The 16,229-nt window shown below is 47.3% G+C and overlaps 1 protein-coding gene across 1 annotated transcript in view; it reads right to left on the reverse strand.

The window, feature by feature from the left end:
* TNKS (tankyrase) overlaps positions 1-16,229 on the reverse strand; it is a 121,764-nt gene that overhangs the window by 22,846 nt on the left and 82,689 nt on the right. Inside the window, exons 15-20 of the mRNA XM_054987121.1 lie at positions 14,098-14,263; positions 4,856-5,075; positions 4,457-4,566; positions 3,569-3,757; positions 2,630-2,867; positions 1,279-1,361 (exon numbers count right to left, since the gene is read on the reverse strand). Of these exons, the coding sequence (XP_054843096.1) occupies positions 1,279-1,361; positions 2,630-2,867; positions 3,569-3,757; positions 4,457-4,566; positions 4,856-5,075; positions 14,098-14,263 (1,006 nt within the window). The remainder of the gene's footprint in view (positions 1-1,278; positions 1,362-2,629; positions 2,868-3,568; positions 3,758-4,456; positions 4,567-4,855; positions 5,076-14,097; positions 14,264-16,229) is intronic.

Below are 16,229 nucleotides of genomic sequence, written 5' to 3' on the forward strand. Positions count from 1 at the left end.
GTTAGACAGAGGTGGGATGTTCAGAGGAGGTCCTGAACTCCAGGCAATAGCCTTGGTTGACACCCAAGCCTCCTGGGCGATGGGCTCTCAGGCCCGCAAAAGAATTTGGCTGGCAGAGCCAGGGAGGGCCTGGTGTCAAAAGCTCTGCTTATTCAGACCAGATTGATCTTTTGTAGAACAGGAACTGACTTCTGACTTGGTTCTGATGCACCTCCTATGGGGCTGAACAGAGGTGGAGGAGGAGGAGGAAGGCTGCTGAGAGCTTCTAGATGCTGGGTGCATCGGCTGGGAACGGAACGGATTGTCTATATGATATGGTAGGTATGGCTGAGGGGTATATCCCTGCCTGAATGAATTTGGTAGAGGCATGTGATACCCAAAGATTTAGCCGTCACCTTTTCATCCTTAATCTTTTTCGCTGCCTTTTCTGGAATGGACAAAAGTAGGTCTGAGCCTTCAAAGGGAAGGTGTTCTACTCACACCTTACGGCGAGGGGCTAATGCTGTGGTTCTAAACCAGGCATGTCTACGAATGACTGCAGCAGAGGCTCTGGAAAAACAACCCCCAACACGCCTATGCTCATGGAGAGCCTGAGAGCTTCACCTTGCAAGATCTTACAGAGACTTTGTTTGTCATCAGCGGACCATGAAAGCCTCATAATGACCAATTCCAAAGGTCAAAGCTGGGGAAGCCTAAACTTTTCTACCGAGTATGTCTAGTTCCCTGCCTTCCTCATTGATCAGAGCCAAGTGGCCCTTGCTTTTTGGGGGGCCTTTCCCTTGGAGGTACTCAGTGACAACAGAATTGGCCAGGGGGCGAGTAAAGAGAAAACCTGACCCTTCTTGTTCGGTCTCATATATATTATCTAGCTCTTTAGACACTGCTGAAGTCAAAACCAGTTTGGACCACACACCTTTGGTCACGTCAAGCATCCCCTGCATGACTGGAAATGCCACAAGTACAGCTGCTTTTGAGTGAAGGACCTTGAACACCAGACCCAAAGAAGTCAGAGCAGAGCAGTTCACCCCAATCTTGCCATTTGAGCCGTGCTTGGGGGGGAAATGCACAAAAAGGCTCTCGCCTCTAGGAGATTCAGGACATTTGTGGCTGGCCTGTGCACGCAGAGCCCATATGGAACTACACAGAAGACACGACAATGAACTATTTGTGTGTATGACTCTTAAAATCCTAGCCAATACTTCTGACTATTCCATGCATATGAAAAACTTGAAATACATATGCATGATCGCAACTTACTGGGTACAAACAGTGTCTTACCTGCTCTGTTTCAAAGATATCCCGAAGATGTTCCAAACCCAGGCTTTTCAGGAACTGGTTGATGTTCATGTCAAGACAAACAACTACAGAGAAGAGAAACACGTCAGCGAATCCTTCACAGAGAGCGTCCAACGCCCATCAAATCTGCCAAGTTTTGACTGCCATTACAACTCTCCTTAGGGTCACCTGCCTGCCTGCTGGGGTCTCACCCATTATTACAGCTGACTGAAGCAAAGGTCTGGCAATCCCCGCTGCCTCCCAAAGTAAACAAGCAGCAGCAGCACCACGACCCAAGGACAGGGGCCGAGACGGGATGCAGGAGGAGGACTGGATACATTTCTGCTGAACGGGTCGTTCGATACGATAACAGGCAATGCTTTTCCGAATAACGAGCATGTTCAGAATCTCGTTTGATGATTAGCACAACTGTGGCTGCATTTCAAGCAGCTCAAGGTCAGACAACATTTGAAACACTACAGATTGATTAAACTAACTGTAGTTAGTGCGATTCTCTAGACACAGACCACTCTTCAAACAGGATCTAAACCTGGCTTATTAACCACAAGTCAGTCTTAACCGCAGTTTCACATGTCATTAGACCGCAGACATCCTGGGCTCTTTCTTTGGCAATGCCCTCCCGAGCAACAAAGAGAAAGAAATGAAACCAGCGTTTGTCAAGGTGAACCAGGATTTGAGTGACTGTCTGTGAGCTAAATCCCGGATGCACAAGCTAGCCACACGTAAAACAAAGCATGGTTCGGTGTCATGTATGAACCAAGCCAGCAGGACTCTGGAGGTTGCCTGAAGAGGACTCGGCAAGGGGCTCCCACAAAAAGGGGTTTCTAACTACTGCACATGAATCAGCTACAAGTTCTTCCACCAGTATCATCTTGCAAACCTTTACACGAGTAGAACACTTGTAGAGCTAGCCAAGTATGTATGTGCGTGCGCACAATCACACACACACACACAAAACTCCAGTATACTATCAGCTTTTACTACCATCAAATTTAAAAGGAATTTTAAGATACGGATAGCTGCCATAAGCGCTCCTTACTCCAATCAAGCTTTCCTGTGCAAGGAACAGGAACGCCCATCTCAGTAGCTCAGATTCCAAAAAGATGACATCAGTCACAAACGGCAACACGCAGGCAGAGCAGCGACCCGGGGAGGGCACTGCCTTCTGCTCGTCTTTGGGAGATCCTGGGGAAATGCAGTCCCCCCCCCCAAACCCCCCGGCGTGTATCACACCCGACGATGCCTTACAGGAGACAACCACACACACACTTTCTCCGGGCCATACAAGGCGATTACACGGCATTCAGCATCTTCCCACGTGCCATGACGTTACCTTCTCCTTCTTTCCTCTCTGTGCCTGCTGCCCCGTCTCCAGCATTGGACACCCCTCCTGCAGCCAGTTCCCCTAGAGGGCCTGTGAGGTTATCGATGCTGCTGGCAGCAGACAAACAGGAGGGAGTTGACGCCGGGGAAATGATCGAGGCGCTAACCACAGTGGCCTGAGGTTTGAAGCAGGTAGGCAAGGCCTCCGGAGGCATCGCGTCGATCAACAGGGCCCGAATGTCATCTGCCTGAAAATCAATGATTTAAATTAAAACCAGTGTTTTAATTCCCAAAAATCAGACAATCAAGAGTGTTGTGTCCCAATCGAAAAACAGATTTATCCTATATGAAAATGTGCTTCCTCTCCCTCAAATATGCCTCCATTTGGCCACATTTAAGGTTTTCTCAGGAGAAAAAGATGCTTAGCGTAGAGTTCTGTGTGCTGGTATTTGTATTCCTTCTTCAAGGGGATATCAGCGTTTGATCCCCACCCTAGCCTTAAAAGGAAAGTCTAATATTTAGCTGGAGTTGAATCTGAGTATAAACGAGAGTTAAATATTAAATAAGAATTAATATAAAATAATAAAGCAATGGTAGTACCAGGAAAGGACAAAAATGTAATTAAGTTGGTCTTATATGTTTAAAAATAATTAATTTTTAAATAAAATATAAATATAAAATGTAAAAATAGAAATGCGTTATAAAATAGCTATTGCAGCAGCAGCCTAAGGATGAGGTATAAGTTCTACAAGTGTTGGTATTTCAAGAGCACATAGTTGGTATTTAAAGATGAAGATAATATTTCAAGACAAAGAGATCAAAGAGCTGAAGTGATCATTAATTGGCAACTGAAGTCTAAGTTGAGATTTTGATGATGCACAATCAAAATGCATTAATGAAAACAGCAGAGGTCACATGGGCGTTTTGTGCTTCTTCAAGAGGCGCTTACTGTGGCGAGGTCCAAAGGCGTTTGGCCTTCTTGGTTCTTCATTGTTGGGTCTGCTCCGTGAGCCAAAAGCAGAGCACAGAGCTGGGTCCTTCCTTTCTGCGCTGCTTCATGCAGTGGCGTGAACGCCCATTTATCAGTCGCGTTCACGCAGGTATTGTATTTAATCAGCAAAGCTGCTATATCCACATGCTGGGGGAAAGAAACACGAGGTTTGAAAAAGGCAGCACGGCAAAAATTGAGAGAAAAGGAGAGCAAAAAAGATCACAACCCTCTCTGAGAAAACTGCATGCCTGCACGCACACACACACACACACACACAGCCCATAGGGAGAACTGAAGTAGCTTATACAAAATAAGCTTATCCAGCTTCAGACTAGAGCCTCAGTTCTTTAATTTCCTAGAGGCTTGTAACGTGGGGAATGAACTTTGTTTCCAGCCCAGTTTGCAGAAGTGGGGCCAGGATACGGCAGAGCCTGGGGATCTCTCCTCCCAGTACCATCTGACTCAGGGTTTGAGTGCTCAGGACGGGTGTATCATATGGCCATTAAACAACAGATAACTTGCCATGTTAGGCATGTAACAATTTAAAACAGTAATCTGTACTGTTTGGCCAAGAGATTCAGAGGACCTTGCTGCTCCCTCTACCACCCAGATTTCTTGTTAAATTCACCCCTTGGCAAGATGGCACAGAGAACCACCTCGGATACGCTCACAGGTGAATTGCCGCGCAGTAGATGATCATTTATTCACCCGAGGAAAGTGGATCACCCTGAAAAATCTCTTGCTTGTTTTCCATTTGACAGACCCCCCCCCCCCCCGCCCAGCTTTCGTACTGAGAGACCGACCATAACTTGAGACGGGCCAACAGGCGTGGGTGCTGTTACCTACCCCGTACGATGCTGCATTGTGCAGTGGAATTAATCCTCCTTTGTCTTGAGCATTGACATCTGCACCGTGCTCCAGAAGGTACTCAGCTACTTCCAAATTATTGTAGCCAGCTATATGGAGAAAAGCAAATGTCAACAGAAATAAACAGAACATTCAGGAGCTTAATTAAAGTACAGGTTTGGGTGGCTGCTATTTAAAATTTTCGTTCCTGTTGCTTTTGTTCAATGATTATTTTTCTTCATTTCTACCCTGCCTTTCTACCCAGTGGGGATCCTAAGCAGCTGATACTGTTCTCCGCTGCTCCATTTTATTCTGTCACTAGCTAGAACTGCTCCAAGACAATTTCGCTGTGAATAACTTCTGTAACTGTAAAGATAAAAGCCCTGAAGACTCAGATACCTGCAAGATGCAGCGGGGTGGAATTTCGTCCCTGGGTGTCTCGACAATTAATGTTTTCTGGTGAGCACAGCTTTTGAACTCGGGCCAGGCATCCCTTCTTGGCTGCATCCAGCAGGGCAGCATCCCCTCGCAGGAGATCCTGTATGTCGCTGTCTCCCTCTTTCACCAAGTCAAGAGGGGTGTTGCCATCTCTGTTCTTCTTTGTTGGATCTGCTCCGTGCTGCAACCAACATTTCAACTGTTTACTGGCAGAAATTACATGGAAGGCCAACTGCAGTTCTCTGCCGAGGACCTTCCCCTGACATCCAGATTAGTGCAACCACAAAAACAACAACAGACACAGCCTCAAGGATCCTGCAATCTTAACTGCAATAGTACGGTGACAGAACGAGGCTGCACAAGGGCTGCCTGGGCTGAAACATACATACTTCCTTAGCAGCTTCTTCCTGTAAGACACAGGCCAGGCAATCACACCCTTGTCTGAAGGAGGGGAACACAATTGACTAGGTGTGCCCCATGCTGGACTGCAGGCACGGGGCTCTTTTTGGAGAAGGCCTTACGTTGGTTGGCAGAATCACCTTAAATGAGGGTTCTATTTTATGTCATCATGATACATTAACGGACAAAACCGGGAAAAATATACCAGATTGGCTTGAATCTCAAGTAGCTTTATACATCAGGTTACTTTATTGTTTTTAAAAACTGTATGCAAGTAATATTTGAAGTGGCTGAAAAAAACCTGACACACAATACAAAAGAGCACTAAATTATGCAAACACAAAATTCAAGTACTGTTGGTAACAGCAGCACCAGCAGACCGAACAACGAAGCCATCCAGGGCCAGAGGCCTCCTTAAAGAAACCATGTGGTGGTAGAGCATGCCCTCAAGTCATAGCTGACTTATGGTGACCCCTGGTGGGGTTTTCATGGCAAGAGACTAACAGAGGTGGTTTGCCATTGCCTGCCTCTGCAACCCTGGTTTTCGTTGGAGGTCTCCCATCCAATTACTAAGCAAGATTGACCCTGCTTAGCTTCTGAGATCTGACAAGATCAGGCTCTCCTGCGCTATCCCGGTCAGGGCTTAAAAACTGATGTTTACCCAACAATCCACATCCACGAATACATGAGCCACTGCACTTCATACCACCTACTGAAGCTCCTGGGACCCCTTCAGACGATGACGCCGCACACTATCTGTGTCAGCAACCCAGATGGATCCGGGCTGGCAAAGGGAGCAGAGTTTGTGCTAAATGCTTGGATTGTGCTTGGATTAAAGCCAAATTCAAGATCTGCCACCTCTCAGGAGGGAAATGTCAATCTTCCATTAAAGCTTCCACCACGGCAGCCATTTGAGGCGCGGGAAGCTTGTTTTCAGCCTCCTTGGCCGCCCTGCAGGCCCACGCAGCATTGGAAGAGGCCAAAAACGGCCTTCCCGCCCCTCATGGGAGGAGGGGGAGGATGTAGCGGCCCGTCGGGTAAGGTAAGTGTGGGGTTGGGGTATAAACAGACCATCCAAGGAAAAGCAAAAAAAGGAAAAGGTGTCAGCTAAACAGAAAGTCCTGCACTTAATAAATGCCAAGAGGATATATGTGGGCTGAATGCAAATCTTGTACATTCAATGAGCGATATGTCGTCTCCTGATGTCCCCTAAATTCTTCTTTGCCACTAATTTCTTAAACCGAGCACTAGTACGCTGTTAGAGCATTATGCCTGGGACCAGCCACCCAAAATACCATTGGCATGTCTGCAATACATATGATACATTTTAAGATCTTTAAGATCTTCACACTTGCAGACCAGGGGTTGGAGTCTGACTGAATCCACAATGTTCACCAACTCCCCCACCTTACTGTCGCTTCCCCTCCGGTCATTCCTCAGGGCCCACCTCCCCCCAGAAGCAGCATTTGGAGGGGATCAGGGGGCTGCAGTGTGTGTGTGTGGGGGGGGGCAGAAACAGTTCCACTGGGCCATTTGAAACGTTGGTCTGGTCCCAACACTTTGGGCTTTACCCTGCATCCCGAAACATCTTCCCTTCCCCCATTTTAGTGAACATCCAATTCAGATAAAGAGCTCGAGGGAACCAAAGCACTTATTTGGTGATTCTGTTTTTAAAAGGTATTACACAGAGCTCCGTTCAGGGCGGAATATGCCGGAACGCTGTTCTGGTAGCTCTGAAAAGAAATCACGTGGGCGGTGGCCACCACGTGGGTGGTGGCCCCACCTACGATTTCTTTTCCTCCCCGCAGTAGTGCCACAGCAGTAGTGGGAGCAGGAGCAGAGAGAGCACCTACCTGGATTGGTCAGTAGTTAGGAAGCGGGCGGGGGGGCGGGGGGGAGAGGCACCCTCCAAAGCCAGCCCTGCGGCCAGCCAGGGTGCTCGGGCCTGAGCTGGCAAGCCTCCCGGCTTGCAAGCTGGTTGAGGCGACCAGTGGTGCCCTCCGAAGCTGGCCACATGGCCAGCCGGGTGTTCAGGCCTGTGCTGGCTGGCCTCTGGGCTTGCAAGCCGGTCGAGGCAGCCTGCGGCGCCCTCCAAAGCCAGCCCCTGTGGCCAGCTGGGGCGTTTGTGCCTGCACTGGCCAGCCTCCCGGCTTGCAAGCCAGTCGAGGCGGCCCGCGGCACCCTACGAACCTACGACCATCCTTCAACAAACTGCAAGTGGTGAGTATCTCTGGGGAGAGGGGGGTATTCTGCTTGCTTTACTGTATGTTCCCCCCACCCCTCCATGTGGACTGGTATTTTTTATTTAAAAATTTAAAAATCTCTTACCGGCTTTCTGGTGAGATGCAGCATCTGACTGTGTTTTGTTCTTGACTGTTACTGTATGCTCCCCCCCGCCCGCCCGCCAGTAACATTCAAGAACAAAACACAGTCAGATGCTTTTCTAGCCAGATTAGAGCATCTCACCAGAAAGCCATACAAACACACGGCTGCTGTATGTCCCCCCTCCCCAGCCAGATGTACAGTGTGGGCTGGCAACATTAATGTTCATTTAGAGCTCTGTGCTTTGATGGCTTTGTTTTTAATACCCTCTGGTAGTTGCCACTCCATGTGGCAGGGGCGAAAGCACACGCACAGACTGCTAAAACAACCCTGCACTTCTAGTTCTGTGTGGCATTTGCTTTCCCCCTTAAGGCCCTCGATCCTCACTGACCACCTCAGCATAGCTCAGCTTCCAGTGCAGCAGCATGCCTTAACTAGGCAGTTACATGGGGATGCAAATACTTTGAAGGTTGCTTTACTTTTTAGAGCTGACTGTTCAAACTGCTAGCGTTCCCATTTCCATGCAGTCCCAAGTACATGCCTGTTCAAGGTGCAAGGTACAGAAGCCACCAGGCCGCTTGGGTGGTGCTGGGACACCGAGGGGTCTGTTTGTTTTGAGAATCAGCTTTTTCATTTTCATCTAGATACGCAGTCTGTGAACCATGAAAAGGAAGAGTATTTCCGACTACTTTGTTGGGGCCCCAGTGAAACGTGCAGTTACTGAAGATCGTCCCTCAGCATCAAAGGAATCATCAAGCAATCCAGATGACATCACAACTCCTGACAACTAATCCAGGTCTGGAACTTGAAAATCCAACGACTGGCGAGTCAAGCCATTGCATTTCTGCCTCTCCAGTTAATGAGAGCTTCTGGCCCACTTATCGGACTGTAGAGCAGAAGGATGAGCATCTCCAAAAAAACGACTGGTTATTTTTCAGTGGCGGCAAGTTAGGTTGGTCAGTGTGTAAAATGTTGGAACCTTGGGGACAGAGAGGAAGACTGTGGGCGTGCATCTTTCTAAAGAGTGGAGCCATGTTATTTAATGGTGAATCAAGGGAACAGCAGCTAACATCTCTCAGGAAAAAATTTTTTGAGCATAAAGAAAGTATAGGTCACAAAGCTGCAGTTAAAATCACTGTTGAAGCAAAGAAAGAAACGCTGAAAACAGTACGTCTGAGGTCCCAAGAAAGAGAGATGGAAATCACCAAGAAAATATTCCGCACTGCATATAAAGTGGCTAGAAAGAACCAGTCTTTTAATGATTTTGAGGCTGACATGGATTTGCAAGAATTAAACGGCATTGGTGTGGGGAGAATTTCGCACTCAGCAACTTCTTGTGCACATCTGATAGATCACATAGGCCATGAAATGAGAATCATGCTGGTCAAGAAGATTATTGATTCCAAGAGTAAAACTGCACTGATTATTGATGAATCTACTACTACTGTGAGTCAGAAGTCAGTTCTGATAGTGTACATTCGCACCTACACTGAAGAGCTGGACACGCAGGACCATATGAATCACTTCATTGGCTTGATAGAGCTGGACGACGTGACAGCAAATGGGATATTCAAAAGTTTGATGTCTACCCTTGAGTCACTAGGGATCACTGAGGAATTCTTAAAGGAAAATTTGGTTTCGTAGACTTGTGATGGGGCTGCAGTGATGATAGGGTCCCGTGGAGGAGTCGCACAACTCTTCAAAGACAGATTCCCTTCCATTGTTGTATGGCACTGTGCTAGCCAGTTTGGTGTAGTGGTTAAAAGCATGGGACACTAATCTGGAGAGCCGGGTTTGATTCCCCACTCCTCCACTTGTAGCCAGCTGGGTGACCTTGGGTCAGTCACAGCTCTCCCAGAGCTCTCTCAGCCCCACCCACCTCACAGGGTGTTTTGTTGTGGGGATAATAATGACATACTTTGTAAACCGCTCTGAGTGGGCGTTAAGTTGTCCTGAAGGGCAGTATATAAATTGAATGTTGTTGTTGTTGTTGTTGATATTATTATTACTAGCCATAGGCTGGAATTATCAGTCCACGATGTTGTGAAAGAGGTGTGTGGCATCAACAGGTTTAAGAGTTTTATGGACAAGTTATATGTCATGTACCTTTACCTTTACCACTCATCTCCAAAACATGCAAGGGAGCTCAAGGCATGTGCGGCCACGTTAGAGATGGAGATCTTGAAAATTGGAAGGATCCTGTCTACAAGATGGGTCGCATCTAGTTTCGGAACTGTTATGGCTGTCTGGAAGGATTACCAAGCCCTAGGGCTTCATTTTGCAAAAGGTAAAACCGAGAGTGATTGAGATAGAAAGGAGAAGTGCACATAAGAAGGTCTTCATAAGAAGATTACATCCGCAGAATTTGTTTTGGATCTCGGATTACTTTGCGATGCTTTGCAAGAGCTTTCAGAAGTAAGTGTAGATTTGCAGGAGAGAAATATCGATCTGTTCAGAGCCCATGGCAACACTGAGACTCTTGTTGAAATTTGTGGGAAGAGAGGCACGGCTCCAGGCCCTTACGATACAGAAGCACTTGAAACAACAGAAACGCTGCAATTTAAGGATGTCCAGCTGCACAGAAGAAATAGAACTGATGATCCACCGATCTCCCCAGTTGCATTCTATGAGCAACTTAAAAAATCTCTTCAAAAAGACTGCTCTCGAAAGAAGACACAGAATTGTTAAGGTGTGGAAGAGTTCTGGATTCTAAGAATTGGCCAGCAAACTCCAGTGACTGTATTCTCTATGGGGAAGCGGAAATAAGCACATCGGCAAGAAGGTTTAAGCCCAGCGAGAGAGAAGCCATTCGGGCCTTCAGAGAGCATCTAAAATATAGAGAAGAAACGCCCAAGGAACTCTCTCGGATCCCCGCCCCGTTCTCCATACAGTTGCTATTTCCTCCAGTGAGTGTGAAAGAGGATTTTTCCAGATGAACTTGATTGTCACTCCAGAAAGGTCCTCCTTGAAAGTCAAAACAGTAACATCTTTAGAACGGTTGCACCTCCTCTAACAGTCTTCGATCCAACAAAGTTTGTGAAGACATGGCTGCTTCAAGGTCATCGTTCAGCTTTAGACACCCAAAGCAAGACCCGAAAGAGAACAGAGGAGTCTGGTGACAGGACTAAGCTTTGGAAACTCCTATGCTGAGGTAAGTTGTTCTCTATGTGCACTCTGTTCAAGAGCAAAGCATGCTGCCTTTCCCTTTTTGCAATGATTGTTGGATCTCCTTTAACACTGTGGAAGCTTCTTTAACAGAACTGCAAAGAGGTGAAAGGTGTGCGGAGATGTTGCTGCTTCAAACCAATCGTTCGTCACTAGATGCCCAAGAGCCCAAAGAGAAGAGAGGAAGTTGGTGACATCTCCAAAGTGTGGCACCTCCAGCTCCTTCAAGGTTGCGCTGAAGTTTAAAGTCAGAAGTCTTTCCCAGCAGGAGAGAAGCCCCATGAACCACTAATTTCTTTGCAGGCCCAAACCAGAGGGAGATCTGCAACAGCAGGATGGCAGGCAACCATATGTGAGGAAGGAGCGGCCGTCTTCCAGATCTGGGACTTTCTAAATCTTTCTTCTTGCCAATGGATGCTGTTGCTAGAACTGCCTTCGTTCTACTCTTCGGTTTAATCGTTAATTGTAGAGTTGCTGATTTTATAATAAAACCATTTAAAATCTTGACCACTTCCTTTGTGTTTTTGAAGCAATTTTTCTCCAGGTAGGCTCGCCAGCTCTGAGTTGGGAAACACGTGGAGATTTCTGGGGTGGAGCCTGAGGGGATGGGTGTTGCCTTCTGACACACTTCCTGCGATGTCAGGGGGTGTGGCATATGCAAATCAGTCATGCCAAAACGACACACTTCCAGTGATGTCGAGGGCGGGGCAAATGCTAAGGAGTTATGCTAATGCCTTCCTGCAGCTCTTTTTCTACGAAACGACCCCCCTGGCATCACACAAGTGGCTTTCAAATTTTTCTGCATTTTATCAAGAATATCTCCTTTAAATACAGTACTTAAATTGTAAACATTCTGCTTCCTGAAATGCATTTTGGGCAAGAGACCCAGTTTCTCCCATATAACTCATGTATTTATTTTCCATCTTTTCACCAAATTAAGCTGTTCTTTAACATTAAACACAAACTGGCCCCAAACCCGTTCTAGTTGCACTCTGCTTCCCTGGATGAGTCTGTACCATCCCCACCAGCGCCAGACTGGAACGTAAAAATAAGAGCATGTGGGATGCACATCTGCATCAGCCACACACTGGCAATTATCTTAATTAAATCCATTGTTTCACAAATAATTCCAAGAAATGAAAGGGAAAGGAGGGGTGTCCTAATTAATTTTTATTGTTCCTTCCGTACAATTATTATTGATTCCCTTCAATTAGATTGCATAAAAGGAGATTCTGTTTTCATACTCTTCCCAAGATGTTCCCTTTTTAAAAAATGAATTGGCCTGTGGCTATGATACACTCCAGAACAGAAATCTGGATGCCATGGCAACTAGCAAGAAACCTGAAAAAAAAGATTACTCAGTGTCAGCCACGTCAGATCACAGGTGCTGCTGGGGCTGGGCGGCGGGGGTGGGGGGGAGGTTATACAGAGAATGGGAAGGAAAAATAACTTCCCTTTACTCTCTGCACTCTTCACAGCAGTGCAGAATTGGATTTGGGGAGCTCTCATCAGGAAAGCCAGGGATCCTCTCCAAATGGTGTGAGGGTTAGGGTCGCTAAGGAAGGGACACGTTCTCGACGAACTCCCCTAGGCCAATTCTCCCTGCAAAGATAACCCCAACCAGCTGACAACCACAATCAGCTTCCAATTCTGCTGCTCCATGACTGACTGGAAAGGAGACAGCAGGAGAGGGTGTCAGTTCACAGAGTCAAAAATCTAGGAATGCAGGATGGAAGGAAGGCCGTGCGCACACACACATCCTACGTCCTTCTGCATTCAGAGGCGGGATATTTCTCAATCTCGGAAGACAATCTCAGGGACAAACACAAAAGAGCTCCCTTAATGCCTTGCTTGCAGGCTCCTAAAAGGTGCCTGGCTGATGTGAAACCTGGTCTCGACCTCGCTATGCTCATGCGACTAACGTAACATAATGCAAACACTGCCCAGACAACAGAGGGTATCCCATTTGTATCCGTCAAAAGGGGCTGCTTTGGCTAAAGGCAGCATCTATTATCATTTTCTCACCTCCCTGCTGGATTCACCAACAAGGGGCTGCTTCTAACTTCTGCTGTTCTAACTCATTTCTCTCCTCTTGGTATCACGCAGCTTTGCACCCAGGAGATATTGTTTGTATGCTGTGTGCAACCTTGAGCAGATCTCTAGAGTCAGCCTAAATGTTTTTAAAATAAATCTTCAAGTGAGCATCTGAAGTGTTGGGGAAGTATTTGGGGGGACTTGGGGGGAGGAGTAACCCTTATTTCCCTGCATTTCTACAGACCCAACCAACACAACACCAGCAAGGGTTCTTTGCAATATTGGCAACTTAAGAGGGATTGCCAGAGTAGGGGGGAAAGGGGGGGGGTTAACTGTAAAGAAGTAGCACAAAGCCTTTCTGCTGCAGCAGAAACACATATGCCAAATTTGGAAATTCTCCCTTTCCACACATCCTATCAACAGTTCCTCATGATGCTGCAGTTAATAGGTGCTGGTATTGACCTTTAAAGCCATATACGGCCTGGGACCTCCGTACCTTAGTATGTTATTTTGTTTATTTATGCAATTGTTGTACCCTGCCTTTCTCTCCGACAGGGATCCAAAGCAGCTTATATCATTCTCTCCTCCATTTCATCCTCACATTTTATCCTACCTATGAGGTGGGTTAGGCTGAGAGTGTGACTGACCAAGGACACACAGCGAGCTTCCGTGGCAGGGCAGGGATTCGAACCTGGGCCTCCCAGATCCTAGACCACCACTCTAACCACGACACCGGCCCCTTCAGGACTGCCTCCTTCCATACAAAACTTACCTTACCGTTACAATCCACTTCAGGGCCCGTTTCAGGTATCCCTGCCATCGAAGGCGAGATGATAAGAAAGGACCTCCTTGGTCGTGGCCCCGAAATGACAGAATTCCCTCCCCAGGGAGATTTGTCCGGCCCCCCCAATTACTGTCTCCCCCCAAGAATGACTTTCCCTTCCTGAGCCTCCCTCTTGGTTGTTTTTAACCACTAGGTTTATATGCACGCACTATTTTTAAAATTGATTTTAAGGTCTTAACTGTTCGCTTCCTTGTGGATCCTAATTGGCCAGAATGGTGGGATGCAAATGTTTTAAATAAAATAAAAAACAAAACGTTCATGGAAGCAGAGTGTTCGCTTTGCAAGAACGCGTCAATCTGAGAAGGCAGAATCCAGAGCTGGTGAGGCTTTGGGCAGCTCCACGTTCACGGGGTCCCCAGGGGGTTCTAGCATGAGGCTACACAGTCCACAGATGAAGGCAGCTAGATGGGCAACAGCTCCTGAACTACAAATTACATACTTTTAAAAGAAGCTTGCAGATCTCGTATTTCCCCTTGGCTGCTGCTTCATGGAGAGGTGTGAACTTCCACAGGTCTGCAACGTTGACGGAAGCCCCATGTCTCACCAACAGCTCCGCTACTTCGTAGTGTCCGTATGAACAGGCATTATGCAGCGGGACTAAACCACTAATGAAGACAGAGAAACATGTCAATGATATTACAGGGATTTACAACGATGTAAAACAGTAGTTGCGGTCTTCCAAGGCGACTGGCATTCTTTCCTTCCAAAAAGAGATGTCGCCATCTTGAAGACCATGGAACTCTGAGACTATTAAATCAGCACCATGTTGTGGCGGGTGCTCTACAGGAAGAGGCGGAGCTAAAAGTAGTAACCATCCCTCTATAGTTGAGTGTTGCATCAATACTATTGTGATGATAGCAAAAATGAGGTTTGTTTTTTGTGGGTAGTTCATACCCTTCACAACTGATGCCACAATGTGCATTTCATACTCAGATATCTCTAAGCACGCACTGATGCACAAGAAGCCATCCACCTTACCAGGACATTTTGCAGAGAAAGTCTCTGGTTCGTGTCCCAGGAACTGGAAAATGCCACTTCATATTTGGAGTGGGCCGAGAGGATGTTACATGATTATTTCTCCATTAACAAAATGGAGAAACAGCACACACACAGGGAAAGCCAGCTAATCAGCCTAAGTGTCTCCATGCTAAATTTGAACAATGGGAACTTTTTGCACGATGGAAGGAGCACCTGATCATATAAGCCCTCCCCACATACTCTGAAGGGATACAATCCAGAGAGAAGCCTTTCTCTTCTGAGAAAACCCAGCCTTAGACACGGCTGTTAGGATGGAGCGCGTGGCAGAGATATCGTTAACCATCTCATGATTATGGGAGGTCAGTGAACAGATCTTGCGCTATTTTCAAAACTCAACAGCAGCCTTGGAGGAGACCAGTTCCAACAGGGTGGTGGTGGAGGTTTAACCCTCCCATTTGTGTGTGTGTTGTCAGCATTTTCCACACATTCCCATATAATACCTATCAATTATTCCATGGGGGCAAATAGAAGCTGATGGGGGGGGGAATAAACTGTAACTGGAATGAGGTTTAAACCCCTCCCCCTCATACCATGGCACCAGCACTAATCTGGAATTTCCACATCTGTTATTTGCTGTTAATACACCATTCATGGATCTCTTAGGTAAGTGAAGTCTTTAGCTTTGTTCCAGCAGACCCTGGCAGCCTGAACAGCCCCAGCTAGCCCAATCTCACCAGAACTGGGAAGCTTAGCAGGGTTGGTCCTGCTTAGTACTTGGATGGGAGAGCACCAAGGAAGCCCAGGGTTGCTACACTGAAGCAGGCAATGGCAAATCACCTCTGGTCATCTTTCGTCTTGAAAACCCCATGAGGGGTCACCGCAAGTCAGCTCTGACTCGACAGCACCCAATCATTATCTGATGCACTGGGACTATGCCTTCGCTGGATTCCTGCCCATCCTGGCTGGTGAAGAGCAGCTCAGGCTTTGTTTGGAAGGAAGAGTCGATGCCTCATTGCAGGAGTATGACCAGCCTCTTCGCAGGAGGCGGCTACTGACCCCCTTTTGTAGAAGTCACCTTCTATTTATCACCTTCCCTTTCTGGGAACAGTTAATGGAATGCGTAGTTGTGGCGCAGCTCCAGAACTCTCTGGTGCTCCTGGGTTTTTCGATTCATACCAGCAGGGCCTGGTCATAGAACACAGTCTAGTCCGAGTAGTCCTGGCATATGATCTTCGCCTGGAAATCAATCACCCCTAGAATCTGGTGGGACTTCCTCCCAAGCTCCTGCTGCAGTTGCTTTCAGCTCTTGAGCCATTTACAAAATTTGGCAGGAGCGTGGAACAGCACTGCCTTTCCCTGAAGGCGTGAGAGAGGGCCAAGAGCACGGGACCCTCTCTCGAGAAGGACCACAAGCCTCTCTTTTTATCCCCCCCCTTGCCAGTTAGTGTTTAGCCTAAGCCACTGGGAGCAAAAGGTCATCAATAGGCTGACGACGCCCACTTCCTTTCCCCCTCACCCAAACACAGCAGAGTCGTGGTTAACTAGAAAAGGACAGGCAAGCAGAAGCCCAGCGCCTGCCTCCCCGGCCTGCAA

This window comes from Eublepharis macularius, chromosome 8 (assembly GCF_028583425.1).
Source record: "Eublepharis macularius isolate TG4126 chromosome 8, MPM_Emac_v1.0, whole genome shotgun sequence".
Classification (NCBI taxonomy): Eukaryota; Metazoa; Chordata; class Lepidosauria; order Squamata; family Eublepharidae; genus Eublepharis; species Eublepharis macularius.